The sequence below is a fragment of the Nuphar pumila genome, chromosome 11, assembly GCF_984573655.1.
Source record: "Nuphar pumila chromosome 11, dmNupPumi1.hap1.1, whole genome shotgun sequence".
In the NCBI taxonomy this organism is placed as follows: Eukaryota; Viridiplantae; Streptophyta; class Magnoliopsida; order Nymphaeales; family Nymphaeaceae; genus Nuphar; species Nuphar pumila.
The window spans coordinates 19385907-19401813 of record NC_143259.1 but is presented as its reverse complement, the minus strand read 5'-3'; the positions used below and the strand labels follow the sequence as shown (position 1 = coordinate 19401813).

The 15907-nt window shown below is 37.7% G+C and overlaps 1 protein-coding gene across 2 annotated transcripts; it reads right to left on the bottom strand.

The window, feature by feature from the left end:
- Positions 1 to 3846: 3846 nt before the first annotated feature.
- LOC149822147 (transcription initiation factor TFIID subunit 4b-like) lies at positions 3847 to 15592 on the bottom strand. 2 transcript variants are annotated; one of them, XM_089980918.1, is made up of 15 exons: positions 15421 to 15592; positions 15161 to 15278; positions 13887 to 14491; positions 13690 to 13785; positions 12584 to 13597; positions 9813 to 9836; positions 9610 to 9740; positions 9410 to 9497; positions 9147 to 9282; positions 8803 to 8858; positions 8670 to 8726; positions 8317 to 8460; positions 7353 to 7412; positions 6993 to 7254; positions 3847 to 4274 (listed from the first exon to the last, which is right to left on the bottom strand). In XM_089980918.1, exons 1-15 carry the CDS (start codon positions 15457 to 15459, stop codon positions 4093 to 4095), a joined length of 3012 nt encoding a protein of 1003 aa, XP_089837044.1. In that variant the 5' UTR covers positions 15460 to 15592; the 3' UTR covers positions 3847 to 4092. The 2 variants fall into 2 exon arrangements, with proteins under 2 accessions (XP_089837044.1, XP_089837043.1); XM_089980917.1 differs by having other exon boundaries at positions 9610 to 9743; positions 15421 to 15590.
- Between the last annotated feature and the right edge of the window lie 315 nt (positions 15593 to 15907).

The following is a 15907-nucleotide window of genomic DNA, read 5'->3' as shown; positions in this document are numbered from 1 at the left end:
GCTCGGCTAGGCTGAACCCAGCTGGTCTGGCAGGGCCTGTTGAGCCACAGGGCTCAGCTGAGTGACTCAGTTGAGACGACTCAGGTCCAGTAGCAGAGAGAAAAAAATATTTTTTTTAAATGATTTTTTTTGTTTATTTTGGTCAAAAACTTGTGGGGCTGTCAGCCATGCCCTGACAACACACACACACACAGGCCCAGGTTGGGCCTGTGTATGGGCTGTCAGACCCAGCCGACTGGGTCGGCTGGGCTGGCTCGGGTTGGCAAGGGCCTGTCAGACCCAGTCTAGCGCTGGCAGGACTGGGACAGGCCAGGCAGCCCACTGCCAGGCCCTGCCCGAGTTTGGGCGAGACCCTACCCAACCGACTAGGGTCGGCTGGGCCTATTTTTTTGAAACCTCATCCAACTAGGTGTGAACCTCTTTATAACACAAAAAAAAAGAATATATATACATGTCTACAGGTGATTAAGTCTTGGGTTACAAAGAGTTCTCTTGCATTGTGCTGTGTAGGCACTATTGTTTATTCCAGTGAGACAATTCATTAACAGTGAGTGTGTTTTGAGGTGTGTATATGTTTATTCTAAGGTGGAATAGTGTAGTGACAGGTACATATACACTTGATGAAAAAAATGTATATGCTTTTTTACTAAATACATGCAGAATTTAATCATAACATGCATTGCTATGGTTATGCAAAAGAGAATGAGAATGTGCATTGACGTGTACATGAAAATTTATTGAGATTATGTAATTGACATGAATATGCACTCTTGATGGGCATATGCATTCACATGAGCAAGCACATTCAAAGGAAGCATGCATTGGCGGGAATACGTGTATGCAAATGAAAGGATGCACTCTACATAATTATGCATATGAATTAACTGAATACATGCTTATGAATGTTTCTGCTCTATACGCATGATGATGGTTTGCATATATGAATATGCATTTGAAACATGTGATTTGCGTTATACATAACATATTGCTATAATTTTTGCATATGGTGCATTGATGATCCACGTGAATCATCACAGGTCTGGAGAGCCTTGAGCATTGGTTCGCTCTTTCTTTATTTACTTTTAAATGCATGGTAAAAATTATAACTATTTTTATTATAATGTAATGCACTGTTCTATGTGTTTCCACAGGCGAAAGTCTCGTGATGGTTCCCGCACGGGTAGATGCAAGCTTTTGCCTTGCTTTTGCATGCTAAATTGCAGAACTTAATTATTGGCTTTTAATAAAAAGATAATGAATAAGAACAATTTAATATATGATCTGAGGTCTTTCATCGAAAGAATGAACATCTTAGAGATTCGGTTTTGGGGGACCACAAGGATACAAAAAATTCTATGTGCTTTACTTATTATCCCTGAACCCGATATTGAGGTTTTTTCTCCTTGTCACGATTTTAGGGGAGAGGCCGTCACTTGACTTGGGGGTGGTGTATTTGACACAACTGTTATTTTGGTATACTAAGAAAGTGACACTATTGGATGTGGAGGTCCGTAGTGTCCCGACATTAGATGTGGGGGTCTAATGTTCCGAAGGTGATTCGGTCGAGAGCTAAGTTTGAAACTCAGTAATAAAATACAACTTGTGTGTTAAGTTATCCTGAGAACCCTACTTGACCTCGAGAAATTGTACAATTTTGATGTATCCTCGGGCAACGGTAATTAAAAAGAGAAACTTAAATTGTGTGCATTTAATAGGGACATGCACATAAAAAGAAACTATAATGAAAGATAATAATTCACTCAATGATTGCACTGAAATCATGCATATTCCTGCTATGCATTAGAACATGCATGTTTACCTGTTCTCTTAATTGTTACATGTTGGTGAATGCATAATATTGTTCCTTAAAGCATGCTAAATGGTTTTGTGGCTAAATTTATGATTCTTGTTATTTATCAAATATTTCTTTCATACTTAATAATTGTTCCCTATTGTATGAATGTTTAATTGCGTATGAATTTGTCATAATTGCATACCTCTAAGTTATTGTATAAAATCTTATCTCTATTCTTTATGCTCATTTATTTTATTAGAGGTACCTATACGCAGAATTTTTTGAATTTCTGACACCCTTACTTTTATGATTTTCGCAGCTGCAGAGGATCAATGAAGCAACTAGCTTCTGGTAGAGCTACGAGTGTCATACTTTTGCTAGACATATCAAAGACGGACAGCGTGACTCAATCTTTTTCTTTATTTACTTTCATGTTATTTAAAATAACTCTGATATATCTTTTGCAATTACTGTTAGATACTCTTTCTTTCATAATGAATAAATAACGAGTTGTTATGGTATGAGATGATAAATGTAAGATCTTTTGTAGTGTGTTTGAATATCCAATTGAGAGTGAAACTTTAAAGGCCCGGGTCTCTGAGAATATTTCCATAATTGATTTTAAAAAAAATTTGCATTTTTAAGGGGTATGAGTTGGGGTTATTACAATCACCTCCACCAAACCCTGCGAAGAACCATGGTTGCCCCTGCTACAAGCATTATTGCCACCACCATCACCACTACCACACTAACGCTGCCACTGCCTTTTATATTATCATCTTTCAAGTGTACACAATGATTGCAAACCATTGGTTTGTTTCTTTCCGTTATCAATAAAGAACACATTAGAGATCATGCTTTCCACAGACCACAAATATCAACCTAAACTCTGTCAAGCGGCAATTGACTCTCGAACAGAAAAAGCAAAAAAACTCACGAACCAATGGCGCAGTCAGAGGAGATGACCATCATATAGCCTATATGGCATTCTATTGACTGCACATATCACTAATTTGTGGTTTTTAGTTCTTAGAGATGATGACACCAGAGAAGATGGTGAGCCCAGAAAGATTCTAGAAAGCATGCAGCCTGAAAGAGTGCAGGAGATGTGCACGAACAGAGACGCATCTGGGAGCAGGGGTACATTGACCATTTCACTGATCACTTAGCCACGACCAATGTTTGACCACGATTCAATTTTACGTCAACAGAAGGATATATTTGTCTCAATGACAAAAAGAGATGGGGGTGATTTTGAGAATAGAGTTCCGACAGGGATGATTTTGGGTATAGGTAATGCAGTAGGAGATTTTGAAAAAACTCTTTTAGACACCATATTTACGTTTATCAAAGGCTTCTTTATTTTTAAACCATACCAATATGGGTTTCAATATATATATATATATATATAGTGATGGGTCAAGCTTTAAAAATAGTGTTTTTATTTTTTCTAAAATCTGACCCTACAGATGTGATCTAGATGCTTGATTTTGTGAGAATCGCCTTTTTTTATTGTCTAATTCCAACACCAAATTACGTTTTTATAAGATTCTAAAATCTGACCCTAGAGGTAGAGGTGTGATATAAATGCTTGATTTTGTGGGAATCAACTTTTTGATCGTCTAATTCCAACACGAAATTAGGTTTTCATAAGATTTAAAAATCAATGGTCTACAATTTTAAAAAATATTCAATGCTTAAAAAATCATTTTCTTTTCAAAAAATGATCCAAGTGTGATGTTCTAGCAAATCGATCATGGGGTCAAACTTTTGAAAACACAACCTGAAAACCCCTATCCAAGCTCGGTTTGCAGGCTATTGGCACAAAAAACTTCAGGCACCTATATATATATATATATATATATATATATATAGAGAGAGAGAGAGTTGAATAAAACAAGAAATGTTTATATATAGGGTAAATATTGGCTAAGAAATCACTCTTTTCTTCAAAAATTTCCATTAATTTTGTAAATCAAATGTTAACTATGTAGTCTACATGGTTTGTTTAGTAGAAGACATTTTTTGAATCATCTGATTATGACAAGTAATTTGGTTTTTAAAGGAGTCAAAAAATCAACCACCCACAATGTGCCAAAATTTACATGATCCAAGGCTTGATACCATGTTGAACACATCTACGTGGTTAGATTGAGTCTATACAACTTGCACCTATGATTTCTAGCTCATTAGTTTCTTACCTTTGTTGGTAGCAAATATATATATATATACATATATATATATATATATATATATATATATATATATATATATATATATAACGCACATACACGATATTATGATGTTTCCCCTTCTTTTTCAGTTGTGTCATTGTGCATCCATTCGTACAAACGGTAGAGTAATGTAGACTTAGCCATTTGAGGCTCTCTCTCTAGAAGAGAGATCACATCCTTGATGGAGATGGTCCTCGCTACTTTGGCTTGACTCATTGCAATTGGGCTCCTCCCAAAGCTTCTACCTGCATATCATGTACCAACGAAATCAATTAAACCTTCATCGAAGATAAAGTAAGCTAAATAATTCAAAACCCGTAGCAACCATGTCACCATTATGAATGACTAACATAAGAAAACTCCCACAAGATAATATGCTGGGACGCCAAAAAGCAAGTTGAGTAAAAGAATTTATTCAAGCCATCACGCATGCTGCCAGACAAGAACCTCAAGAGATAGCAGTTGTACATTTACTCAAATGACCCGATCTTCCCCACTTTGGTGCTCCACTTACTATCTGGTCAATGCTAGCTCAAGTTCAGGCTCCAAACAAGCACATTTTCTTAAGCTCAGGATCAGGTTGCTGAGCTTGACCCAAGTCCAAGCAGGCTAAGATGTCATAGTGAACAAAATACAACACCCCTATGACCACACAACAAACACACAAAACTGGAAAAGAGAAGGAAAACCTCGTGCATCAGTTCAGGCCTGAGCTATCAGATGGGACTGAACTCACACTGCGACCGTGTGGGTGGGTGGGTGGGTGGGTGGGGGGGGGGGGGGGGGGGGGGGGGGGAAGGGAGTGGAGGAAATGGAATGTGCTAAATATAACAAGCAATAAGCATTGCCCCTCATGTTTGAGATGGATCATCAGTTGCAACAAACTTGTAAAGAATCTCACATATACTGAATAGGTCGGTAGCTGAGCAGAATTCCAAGTGGCTCACTTCATTTCATATAATTTCAAAATGATAATCATCTTGTTAAAACTACTTCTAGATCTCAACAGAGAAGTGAACAAAATGAAGACTCAAATCAAGTGATCATCATATGCTGCCATACAAACATGCAGATTCATAATTACATGCATTTAAAATTTGAGGTCACCCTGCTAAAAGAATCACTACGCTAGATCACAACAATATCTTTCACACACACACAGGTACTGTTTGTAGAGTACTACAACTTGCTTTCTAGAACAGGGTTAGTCAAACATTTGAGCTAGAGAAAAACAATGTTTTCTTTCTAATCTTTTTTTATTGACTGATGAGAACTTATTGGGATGACTTTCATGGAACCTTTCTTCTCTTCATGGTTCCCTACAAATCTTTGGTTTCTCCATTTTATGAAACTGCTCAAACAATAGATGAGTCTTTTAGTGAGTGACCCAGAAACCATCTTAATCCAAAAAAAAGAAGCATGCAAAGCTTAAAAATTTAACAAAATGATAAGAGTATGGGTTGGAGAAAAAAGAAAAGAATCAGCTTTTGAAGAAAGTGAAAGGAACACCCTTATGGGACTAAGTGCAATGCTTTCAGTGCCTATAGCTAGAGTTAAAAAGCCCTGGCAACACAACTCAAGACTAGAGTTAATTCCAAGACTAGCCACCACTGCCTCTGTAGACTAAAACACTTTCTCAATAATAGGTTGAATCCATGAAAAATCTCACCAACTTGTATAAACTTGGTGCAACTCAACGGAAGAGACATAAAATCCTCGATGGAAACTCTTAAGCTTACAATGAACTCAGCATGGCACATCGGATTGCAGATTCATACAGAGTGAGCAACAAATGGACTCCAGCCAAGTTGTGTAGTCTTTATCAACTCAGATCAACTTTCAATTCCTCTAGCGTATCTTGTTGTTGGAGAATGAGTGCAGGATGTGAGCCATATCATTTGTTTGGCATTATCAGAGACAAGTTGTTCTTGTCAACTGTTTTGTCCTGCTAATGAAGCCTATAGTCCTATATATAGGGATCCAACTCTAACCAATAAGCATATTTTCTACCACTGAATATTTTAGATTATTCGAGAACTTGTCTTGGACACATGTCTTGAAGGATATCTTTCTTTTGGATTCCAAAAGCTCCAGATAAACTTCACATCACAGTACTACCATTCTAAGCAACCAACGTGTGGGTTCAAATTCACAATACTCTGCATGATAGGTGGGCTAGGCTCACAACTGAAAAGCCAACATATCAGTTAGGAGATTGACAAAGATGTAATCAAGTATGCGAAATTATAAAAACAAAGTGCAAAAGCATATACAAGTCCAAGAGTGGACAATACAAAGACACAACATAAGCACAAAAGTGCATAAGCACAAGTCCACTATGAGACAATACAAAGAGCCAACAAAGGGCAACACCAGCAAGTAAAAAATATATTCTTTATTGAATACATGCTTGGGAAAAGCATGAGAAGAATAGGGGGAGAAGAACCTTATTTATACACAAAATAAGACAAGAGGGGGAGACCCTTCAAAGCTCCCAAAAGTGTCGTTGGGAGCTCCCAACGGTTATATTTATGACTGTTGGGAGCCCCAACGACTCTATGGTCTTAAATGACCATAGAGCCCCCAATGGCCTCCCTAATTACATTAGAAAAAAATAAAAAATAAAAATAATAAAAAGGGAAATTACTGTTTTAATAAACAGTATTTATTACATGTGAAAAGACAGAAATGCCCCTATAGGGCATTTAACTATTACAAGACTGAAAATAAAATATATGAATATATGTATATATACATAAGTACACATATACACACATATATTTTAACAAAAGACATGAATGATTACACCCATGCTGCATCCTCAATTTCACAAATTGGGCTGATTTCAAACTACTAAGTTCCACATCAGCTTTCTGTCACTGTAATATTATTCTAATGTATCAATGTGATATTTTTTATCAATTATCATAACAAAAATAAGATATGGTTCACAATGTATGTACCATATGCAGCTCCTGAGGGTGTTCTGCTATCTGCTTGGTTCTCAGAATTGTTGATCGCCCTTCCAGAGATTGTCAAAGCCTTACGGTTCACGTCCTTGCTTGCATGAATACCAGATGCTCCATCAATTCCACCCTCACGCTTTTGTCTTGCCTGTTCAGCCATGAGTTGCCATTTCGATAGCATGTCATCTCCTCCTACAGCTGCTCGGGCAGCAACATTTGCTGCAGTTGCTCGCATCTTGTCATCTTCTTCCTTGTTTGCCTGCAAACGTACAGTAAAATCCCAAAGGATCAGCGAGCTAGCATTTAATCCTTCTTACAAGAGTAGGAAGCAATTGGTTTTTCTTTCAGTGTGAATACCTTGACAGATTTAACTCGAACTTCATCCTTTTCCGCATCTGTTGCAGTATTTCCCTCAGCCTATGTTCATAAGTGACAATTAATTCAAGATTCTCTAATTCAATTTGTTGTTAATTTTACAGTAATGCTATCATAATATACATTACAGATCCAACCAAGGCATCAGAAGATGGATATGAGAACATACAAGCATGCTGACATGTCAAACAAAGAAATACCCTAATGGTTCCACAACTTATTAAGGAAGACAAAATTGCCAAACTTAAAGAAAACAATGAAGTGCTCCATTCAAAATATACATATAATACACTTAAAATCATGCAACCCTTTTTAGGAAAACATAATATGTGCCAACAATTCAAGGTTTCCTGGGAAGCCTGCAAATGTTAGCAGATGTCTATTGTCTTATCACCTAAATGTTGTTTGCATATCACAAAAGGACAAATTGTATGCATATCACTTAAATGTTGTTTCTCATTGCAAGGAATATTATAAAAGGGCTTAAGAAAACTTGTAAGGAATATCAGAAAAAGGACAAATAAAATAGCAGACAGCAATATAAAAGAACAAGACCACCTGACTTCATATTCATAAGATGTATCTTCATAATATCACAGGCTTAAGGTTGCCATGATCAAAGTTTTAATGCCAAAAGACAGCTTGACGTCTGATATGTCATAAACTAAATCAATGTGATGAACTCACAAAAAGAATCAAGTGACTTGATATGGCAAAAAGTGGCCTTGATCAAAATCATTTGATATCCAATGAAAAGGATGATAGCCAAAGAGATTAAAGCAAGCTGAATAGCTGATGTGCCCAAGACACTGGGCCAACTTAGCTTTCATGAAACTATCCTATGACCATAGTGGTAAGAATAGCAGTACTTAAAATATGAATCCACAACTTCCAAAACCTTGAATAAAGTTTTCCCAAGTTATCATGGAACCTTTGGGATACATACATCATTCTGTTTTCGGAGCTTCTCAGCTTCTTCAGCATGTTTTTTCTCCCATTCTTCTTTTGCTTTCCGATTCATTAACAGAATCTGTCGCCGAACATCTGAAGTAACCACAACTTTGTGTCTCGCCCTTTCAAGATCAGCCCTCTAAGAACAACATCAAGAAAGCAAAATGAAAAGTAATCACTTGAACAACTTCAGCAGAGCATTGGTAAAATGCATTGTTTTCTAAATAAAGCCATCAACTAATTGCCAACAGAATCAACAGATAAGCAAAAAAAGATTAATTGATGGCAACCAACCAAACATCCTCAAGAAAAAATGCAATTCTTTGGTGCATATCTAAAGAAACTAACCTGTTTTGATATCCTTATAAGCTTACATATCAACCCTCGCAAGCACTCCTCAACACACTAAATTGGAGAAACACCAGCACAGTGAGCACTGCTGCACAACATGAAAGAGGGATACAATATGCTACTATCTTACCATGGATAAACAACGGTTGACATCACCACTAGCATTCTTTATACCAGATATAGCCACTGCCACAAGCACCAAAATTAAGCTTATATTTTGCAAAAGGTGGCTTCCTTTACAGCATGTTTGATGGCAGAGACAAAAAAGTTGGACAGCCCCCTTTTCTCACCCAATTTTTACAGAGTTTTTCTCCCTTAACTGCCCAAAAGTGGAGGAGAAAAATCATGAATTTGATGGGATCATTGGGATCTATATCAAAATGGGAGTAGTCTCGGCCATCAAACATGTCCTTAAGGGCTCAAAAATGAAATTCTTATGGATACAGAATTTATGTAAAGGATTGGATCTGTAACTGATTTGTGCTACTTTTCTCTGTAATGGGCCCCTTTGTAGAATTAGCCTTTCTTCCTCTTCTTGGACAACTCTTCGCATTGCTTCTGAAGCTCGACTTTCCTCTTTAGGTGCTGAAAGCAGTTGCTCCTCCTCTTCCTACTCCAAGAAAAAGTTGATGGATGGTTGCATCCATCAAAAATGGATTCACAAGATGCTATTCCAAGAGCTTTGGATATTATAAAGTAACAAAGCTTCCATAGGAAATTGGTCACAATAACCAAACCTTCAGATTCACACCACTGACTGCAGTAACATCATTAAGCTGGTCAATGCTCTGATCCTGATAGTCGCCGGAAGTCTTTTGCTTTTTACTACACAATGCAAATCAAAATAAAGAATTAAAGAAATTTTACACAGTTCAATCCACGATGTTGAAAATTGTTGCTGGTTAACCCCATCAAATGGGAAAGTTTACGACTTTACGCAGGAACTTGTGTTGGAGAGGTAGCAGATTCAAGTGGCTTCTTTTGACCAACTGAAGATTTCTTTGAGGGTGCCCTTGTATTGGTGTTAGTGACTACAGGAATAGGCATAGAAGGGGTCTGAACGTGCACCTGCTTTCATGACGCACCACAAATGAGTTGCACATTTAACAAATGTCACGAACTGTGAAAATCTGGGCTTACCATGGCAGAAGATGCTGGTGGGGTCTGTCAGGCAAAAAAGATAAAGTGTCAAGCATATGGGAAACCAAGTGGTAGAAAACACAATCTTCTATGATACAATTATGTATTAGATGGAAAAGAAAATTTTGGTAATAAATTTCATTTCCATTTTCTTACTCATCAATCATTATTAAGGGGGAATCTCATAGAAATAGAAACAGAGGCAATAGCCGCAATACCAACATTAACCTATAATATCATGCATATAAGTTTGCAGCACTTCCTTTCAAGATATGTCACCTGGGTATGGGTGCAGGTACGGGTATGGAGGGTACGACACGGCAATTTCAAAAAATTTGGGTACGGAGACACGGCTATATATATTAAATATCACATAAATACAATAAATTCAAAATAAACTGAATATAATCTAAATATATATGCTATATCTAGAATTTATATTATATACTGAAAATATAAAGTTATAAACTGAAAATATAATTATAAATTATAAACAAAATACAAACTTGCATGTCTGGAGGGTAAAATGGCGTGTCCAGGTGTTGACACGGGGACACGTGTACGGAGGGAAAAATGGAGTGTCCGTGTGACATAGCTTTCAAGATATGTCAAAACCTTTATTGAATACCTTTTACTTCTATTGATCTCAGAAATCGACTTGGACTAAAACAGGGCCACAGAAGGTTTTAAGTTTTAACCAAGAATAAGCAAAATCAACCAAAGACATTTAAATTGAGGAGATGGGAAACAGGTACTTGTGTTCAAGGGAGCTTAGGGAGAAACCAATAAAAATAAGGGCCCTGGTTTGCTTTAAGGATGAACTTAAGTAGGAAATAAGAAGGTTTTAACTTTTAAGTCATAGAGTTGTAAATCAATATATAGAAATAATATAAACAGAAAAGCAGCCAGTCTGTGAAATCCAATTTTCATTACTTCACTTAATGGAATTAAATTAAGGAAGCAATTGCCAGATTGAAAATGTAACATTTCCATTATCAGAATGATCTAGTCATTTTCTCCAATAACAGCATGGTGATAAAACAAGTGTTTGGGACTATATATACCAGCTAATCAGTTATCCTTTCTCTCTCTCAAACCTAGATCCAGTTGATATGAACTCCACCTGATCATAAATATGATTGACCCAGATCACTTGGCTACAGGTTTTAGAATTTTTTTATCCACAGAGTCCCACTTGTCGTAGTTAGTGAATTGTCTTCTATATGCATGCTATCACCTAACATCCTGAGCATATTAAAATCTTTTTCCATTCAGGTGGTTTTACCTTAGCACACAGCATCCTTGACTTGTAGTCAATGCTAGTGATGTTGATCCAACCTATTGGGCAAAGCCTTCTTATAACTGGCCTTTATCCATTGGTATCATTAGTATATGGAGACAAATAAGACTAACTCAAATCCAACAGATGGACTTAAATACGGCCAACCTGCCCTCTGATATCCGGTTGACAGTCACCAGTAAGAGAAGCAGAAATTAAAAAACAAAATTGGAAACATGAGACTTTTAAGGTCCATGCAAAGGGAAAAACAGGAACTGAATTGGCAATTTTGGAAAGCACTCTTCCCATGTTCTGGAACCAAGCTTCTTGTGCTTGGGGAGCAGAATGCCCTAGCTTTCCCCAACAGTTTGGGCGGTGTTGTGCTTCTTGCTTTTGAAGCAAGCTTCCTAGAAGCACATTTCCCACTTTATGCAAGAGCTTTTAGAACCAATGGACTCCAACCTACATTCAGATCAAAGGATTATGATCCAATAGAACTTTAGAATCAGATTGAGATCTAGGATGTCGCTTGACTTTCTCAATGAATTACACATTAATATTCACCCAAATTATATTAAGATCAATTAGACTACTTAGTTGACTTTATTTATGTATCCCTTTTTCAGAAAATCTTTATTTATTTATCTCAAAATGGTTGATAAGTGACATATATATATATATATGTATTGTGATAGAATGATGGTATTAACATGTCGAAAAGAAAGGGTTGCAGATTTTTTTGCAGACATGCATAAAATTGTGGTAGCTTTTTTCTTAAAAATTAACCTTTTTTGGTTAATTCCTTGGATATCCCTAATGTTGCACAAATTGCATACCCGCATCACTTTTCCAAGATGCACATTATTCAACTGTTTATGAAACCACAACTTTTTATCTTCAGTTGGATCATGTTTTTCTGTTAAAACATGCCACATTTTTCTACTGGGGTTTGCGAATAATCAGGCCTGAGTCTAGGTCTGGCTCCATTAGCTTCAGTCTGAGAATCTACATGATTGGGCTTAGGTTAAAAAATTGGGTCCAAGCCAGATTGGTTTGGGCCAAGTGTTTGACGCACATCAGGCTATCTTGTCCTACTAAGCGTTGGGTTCTCCACCCATTCCATTATTTGTTCATTGCATAATTCCCTTGTTTTATGCACTTTAAAAGAATGTCTTTCCAAGTACATTTTGACTCAATATTACCTTTATTTCAATGTAATTGCATACATTTCCCTTGTATTATACTTGGACTTACATTATATGATTTTTATTATTTCTTTTTTATCTTCTGTATTCAACATCTTTAGATTTCTACACCGGTGATTCACTAAATGATGCAGTTATTTGGTTCTGAAATTTCAGTTTGTTTTTCCTCCATATGACTTATCTTTCTTAACACCTTTAAGGCACTAAAAGTATACAAAAATAAGCATGCAATAAAGCATATCAGTTTCATCATGTTGTGTCATACCGAAGCAATGATGAAGATATACCTGCATTGCATGTTCCAGATGCGTGGGCAAAGAACTTGAAAACTGGTTTGGAGGGAAAACGTTTGCAGGGGCAGTGAAGTTTACCCTGCCAGATTGCTTCTCCAAAATTTCCTCCTTCGCTGGACCATGACTTGGCTTCCCTGGATCGATATTCATTGGATTGAAAGAAGTGCCATGCGCAGGCAAAAAAGGCTTGTGCTGATGGTCAACTACATGATCAGTTGTCTCCTGTTTCACATGTGGCGTTGATGATAATCCACTGCACTTCAGATCTTTTTCTAAGGGAGTTTGCCATATGCCTGGATTTGGTTGAAATGCTGATGGGCCAGACATCTGTGGATGTGATCCACCCTGCAATCTCTTAGTTTCATTTCTTGCATTTTGCAGATCATGCTTGGGATTAGTCTTCATGTTCATAGGCTGAGTTGATGGTAGCTGAGGTGAAGCCATTCCTTGGGAGTGTGCCATTTGTCTTACTTGAGAATCGTGACCCTGCATCTTAGCAGGAGCACCCTGAGCATTGACAGATGGCATAGAAAATCCATACGAGTAATAATTAGCCACTGTGCCTCCATACATTGAAAAAGATGATTGTGGAAACTGCAAATGCTGCTGTTGTTGCTGATCAACTGATGGGAATGAGATCTTAGAAGGCTCCCCTTCTTGAGTAACTGGGCTCACGTTAACAGAGACCATCTGATTTGAAGAGACTCCATGCGCATCAGGATGATGGTCACCACCCTGTCTAGACTTCTGAGCAGTGGTTTCAGGAGTTGGAAGGGATGAGCTCGTCTGCATTTGCATGCTTGAACTTGGGATTTGAGATTGGTGGTCATGAGAATTCTTTTGAGACGTATTTTGAGTTAAGGTGTGAATATGAGACAATGATTGAGATTCAGAGATCTGTTGATGATTATAACCAGAAGCACTAGAATGCTGTGAGGAACCAGAAGACTGAAACTGATAGTTCGGTTGATTTGACAGTGCATTCCGGAAACTCTGAGACTGAACATGCTGCCAATAAATTCAAGAAAAAAAAAAGACAAAGACCATTAAGAATTCTGTCATCGGATACAACTTTTACAGTCATGACATGTATAGCTTGCCTTCTCCTGCAGTTGTTGAACTGCCTTTCTGAGCATCTGATCTCCCACGATGCTTCTAGCAACTCTTAAAAAGTCTTCCTTTGTAACCTCGTTTTTCTATGCAAAACCAATAATAAAAAGGAAAGGGGATATTTCAAAGCCATGCTGAGGTGTTCGGTAAGACAAAAATAAACCAATAAATAAGTGAATATACCAACCCTTAATCTCATAAAAATTGTTGATAGCTGCATGGCCCTGTCTTTATCAAGGTGAGGAAGCATAACCGGAATCAACAAGGCAAAAGATATAGAACTTTGTTTGGGCTGCTGAATTGGATTATTGGGCTGGCTCATAACAGAAGATTGCTGAGTACTCAAAGAAAGCAACTGTGAGTTACTTGGAACAATTGGCTCTTGCTGGGTACTGGATGGTAGCGATTGAGGATATTGCTCGGTCTTTTGAAATGCCTCCTTTTCTGGGCCATGTGCAGGAGTACTGGATTGTAGTGAGTGACTATTTTTCGCATACAGGTGCTGGATTTGCTCAGGCCGTCCAGGCTCATCCTGAGCTTGAACTCGCTTCAGGTCAGACAGAGGTTGGTCACCTTCTGATGAATTTAGACCACTTTTCTGTTGCAGATGTTCTATATCTGGCCCATGTTTTAGTTGATCCGTCTCAGGTGGATGCTCCTCTTGAATTTGCTGAAGTTGATGCTCTTCCTTCATTGGATGTTGTTGCCTAGCATGATCCTCTTCTGGTGTTGACCGCTGCCATTGTCCAAAAGAAAGAGATGGAGATGGTTGGTCCCCATGGGACAAGGCACCTATCAAGTTTGGAAGACAATGCATATCATGTTCTGAGTAAAACCGAACTGTTATGCACATATTCTTCCCGAAACTATCAGAGAGATGGAAAACCTTATCAAGGCTTGTTTGGGAGATACTTTTTCTCAAATATGGCCTAAGAAATCAATCGATAGAGCACACAAGGGTCCACACAAAAAACTCCTTCACTACAGGAGTGAGCTAAAGAAGGGCAATACAGACCGAAATTCAGAGAGAGACGACTGAAAGCAAGTCGTAGTCACCTACTTTTCGAACGAAATAAACGTCATACTTCAAGAAAACAAGCATTCCTATTGCAATCAGACCCATGTGCTTAAACACATAAGACCAAACACAACCATACCCTTAAAACAGACTTGGCACTAGCAAACTGGGCAGTGGAATTCAATATTTCATCACACCATCATCATATAACACGACTCATCTCGCCGCCGCGTGGTGATTGCCAAACATAGATCAGAAAAAGAAAAACCAAAGGGAAACTAGGAGTCGATCAAAACCCAAAACATGATGGGCATCAAGAAAACTGATTTCTGTAAACTGAGCATATTCTCAACTCAATTTGAACAATTCAACTCAATAAACAACACAAGATAGAAAATGGGTATCATACAAAACCCTGAAAAAAAACAGAAGAAAACCCTCACCTGGGTCAGAATCTGGCGCAGATGTGGATGCTTGAGGGATGGGTGCGCCTCCGATATCTCGATTGAGCGCTGCGGTGAGCGCCTCAACATCTGCTCCTGAGTGCATGTGCTCATCATCCTGATCAAGAAAACCAAATCAAACACCCCAAAACCCAAAATCTGAAAAGGGGGAAAAAGAAAAGGTGCCAAACCATCGATTCATCGCTCATCTCACCCCAAAATTAGAAGAAAACAAAACGACGAAGAAGAATCGTGCGAACCTCGTCTTCTTCAAGCAACTTCATGATCGAAGGATCCATGGCGATGGATTCAAATTATCACCACACCAGAGAAAAACTGAAAAAGGAAACAAAAGGGGGTTGGGATGGAAATCACGCGTTTGAGTCGTCGCACAGGACGCTGGCTCGCCCCTACCTCCGCTCGCCCGCTACCAGCGATAATCTGGCGATATTTCAAAAGCAAATAGATTGGGAAAATGCGATATTTTCAAGATGTCGTTTATTGTTATAATTATCGCATTTTTATTGCACCTTAAAACCGTCTTTACTTTGGGTATATATATATATATATATATATATATATATATATATATATATATATATATATATATATATATATATATATATATATATATATATATATAAAGAGAGAAAGAGAAAATGGGGATCTACAACCGATGATGATCGGTGGTGTTCCGTCTATAAGTATCAAGCTTTTCATCTGTTAAGCCCTACATATTTGATTTTT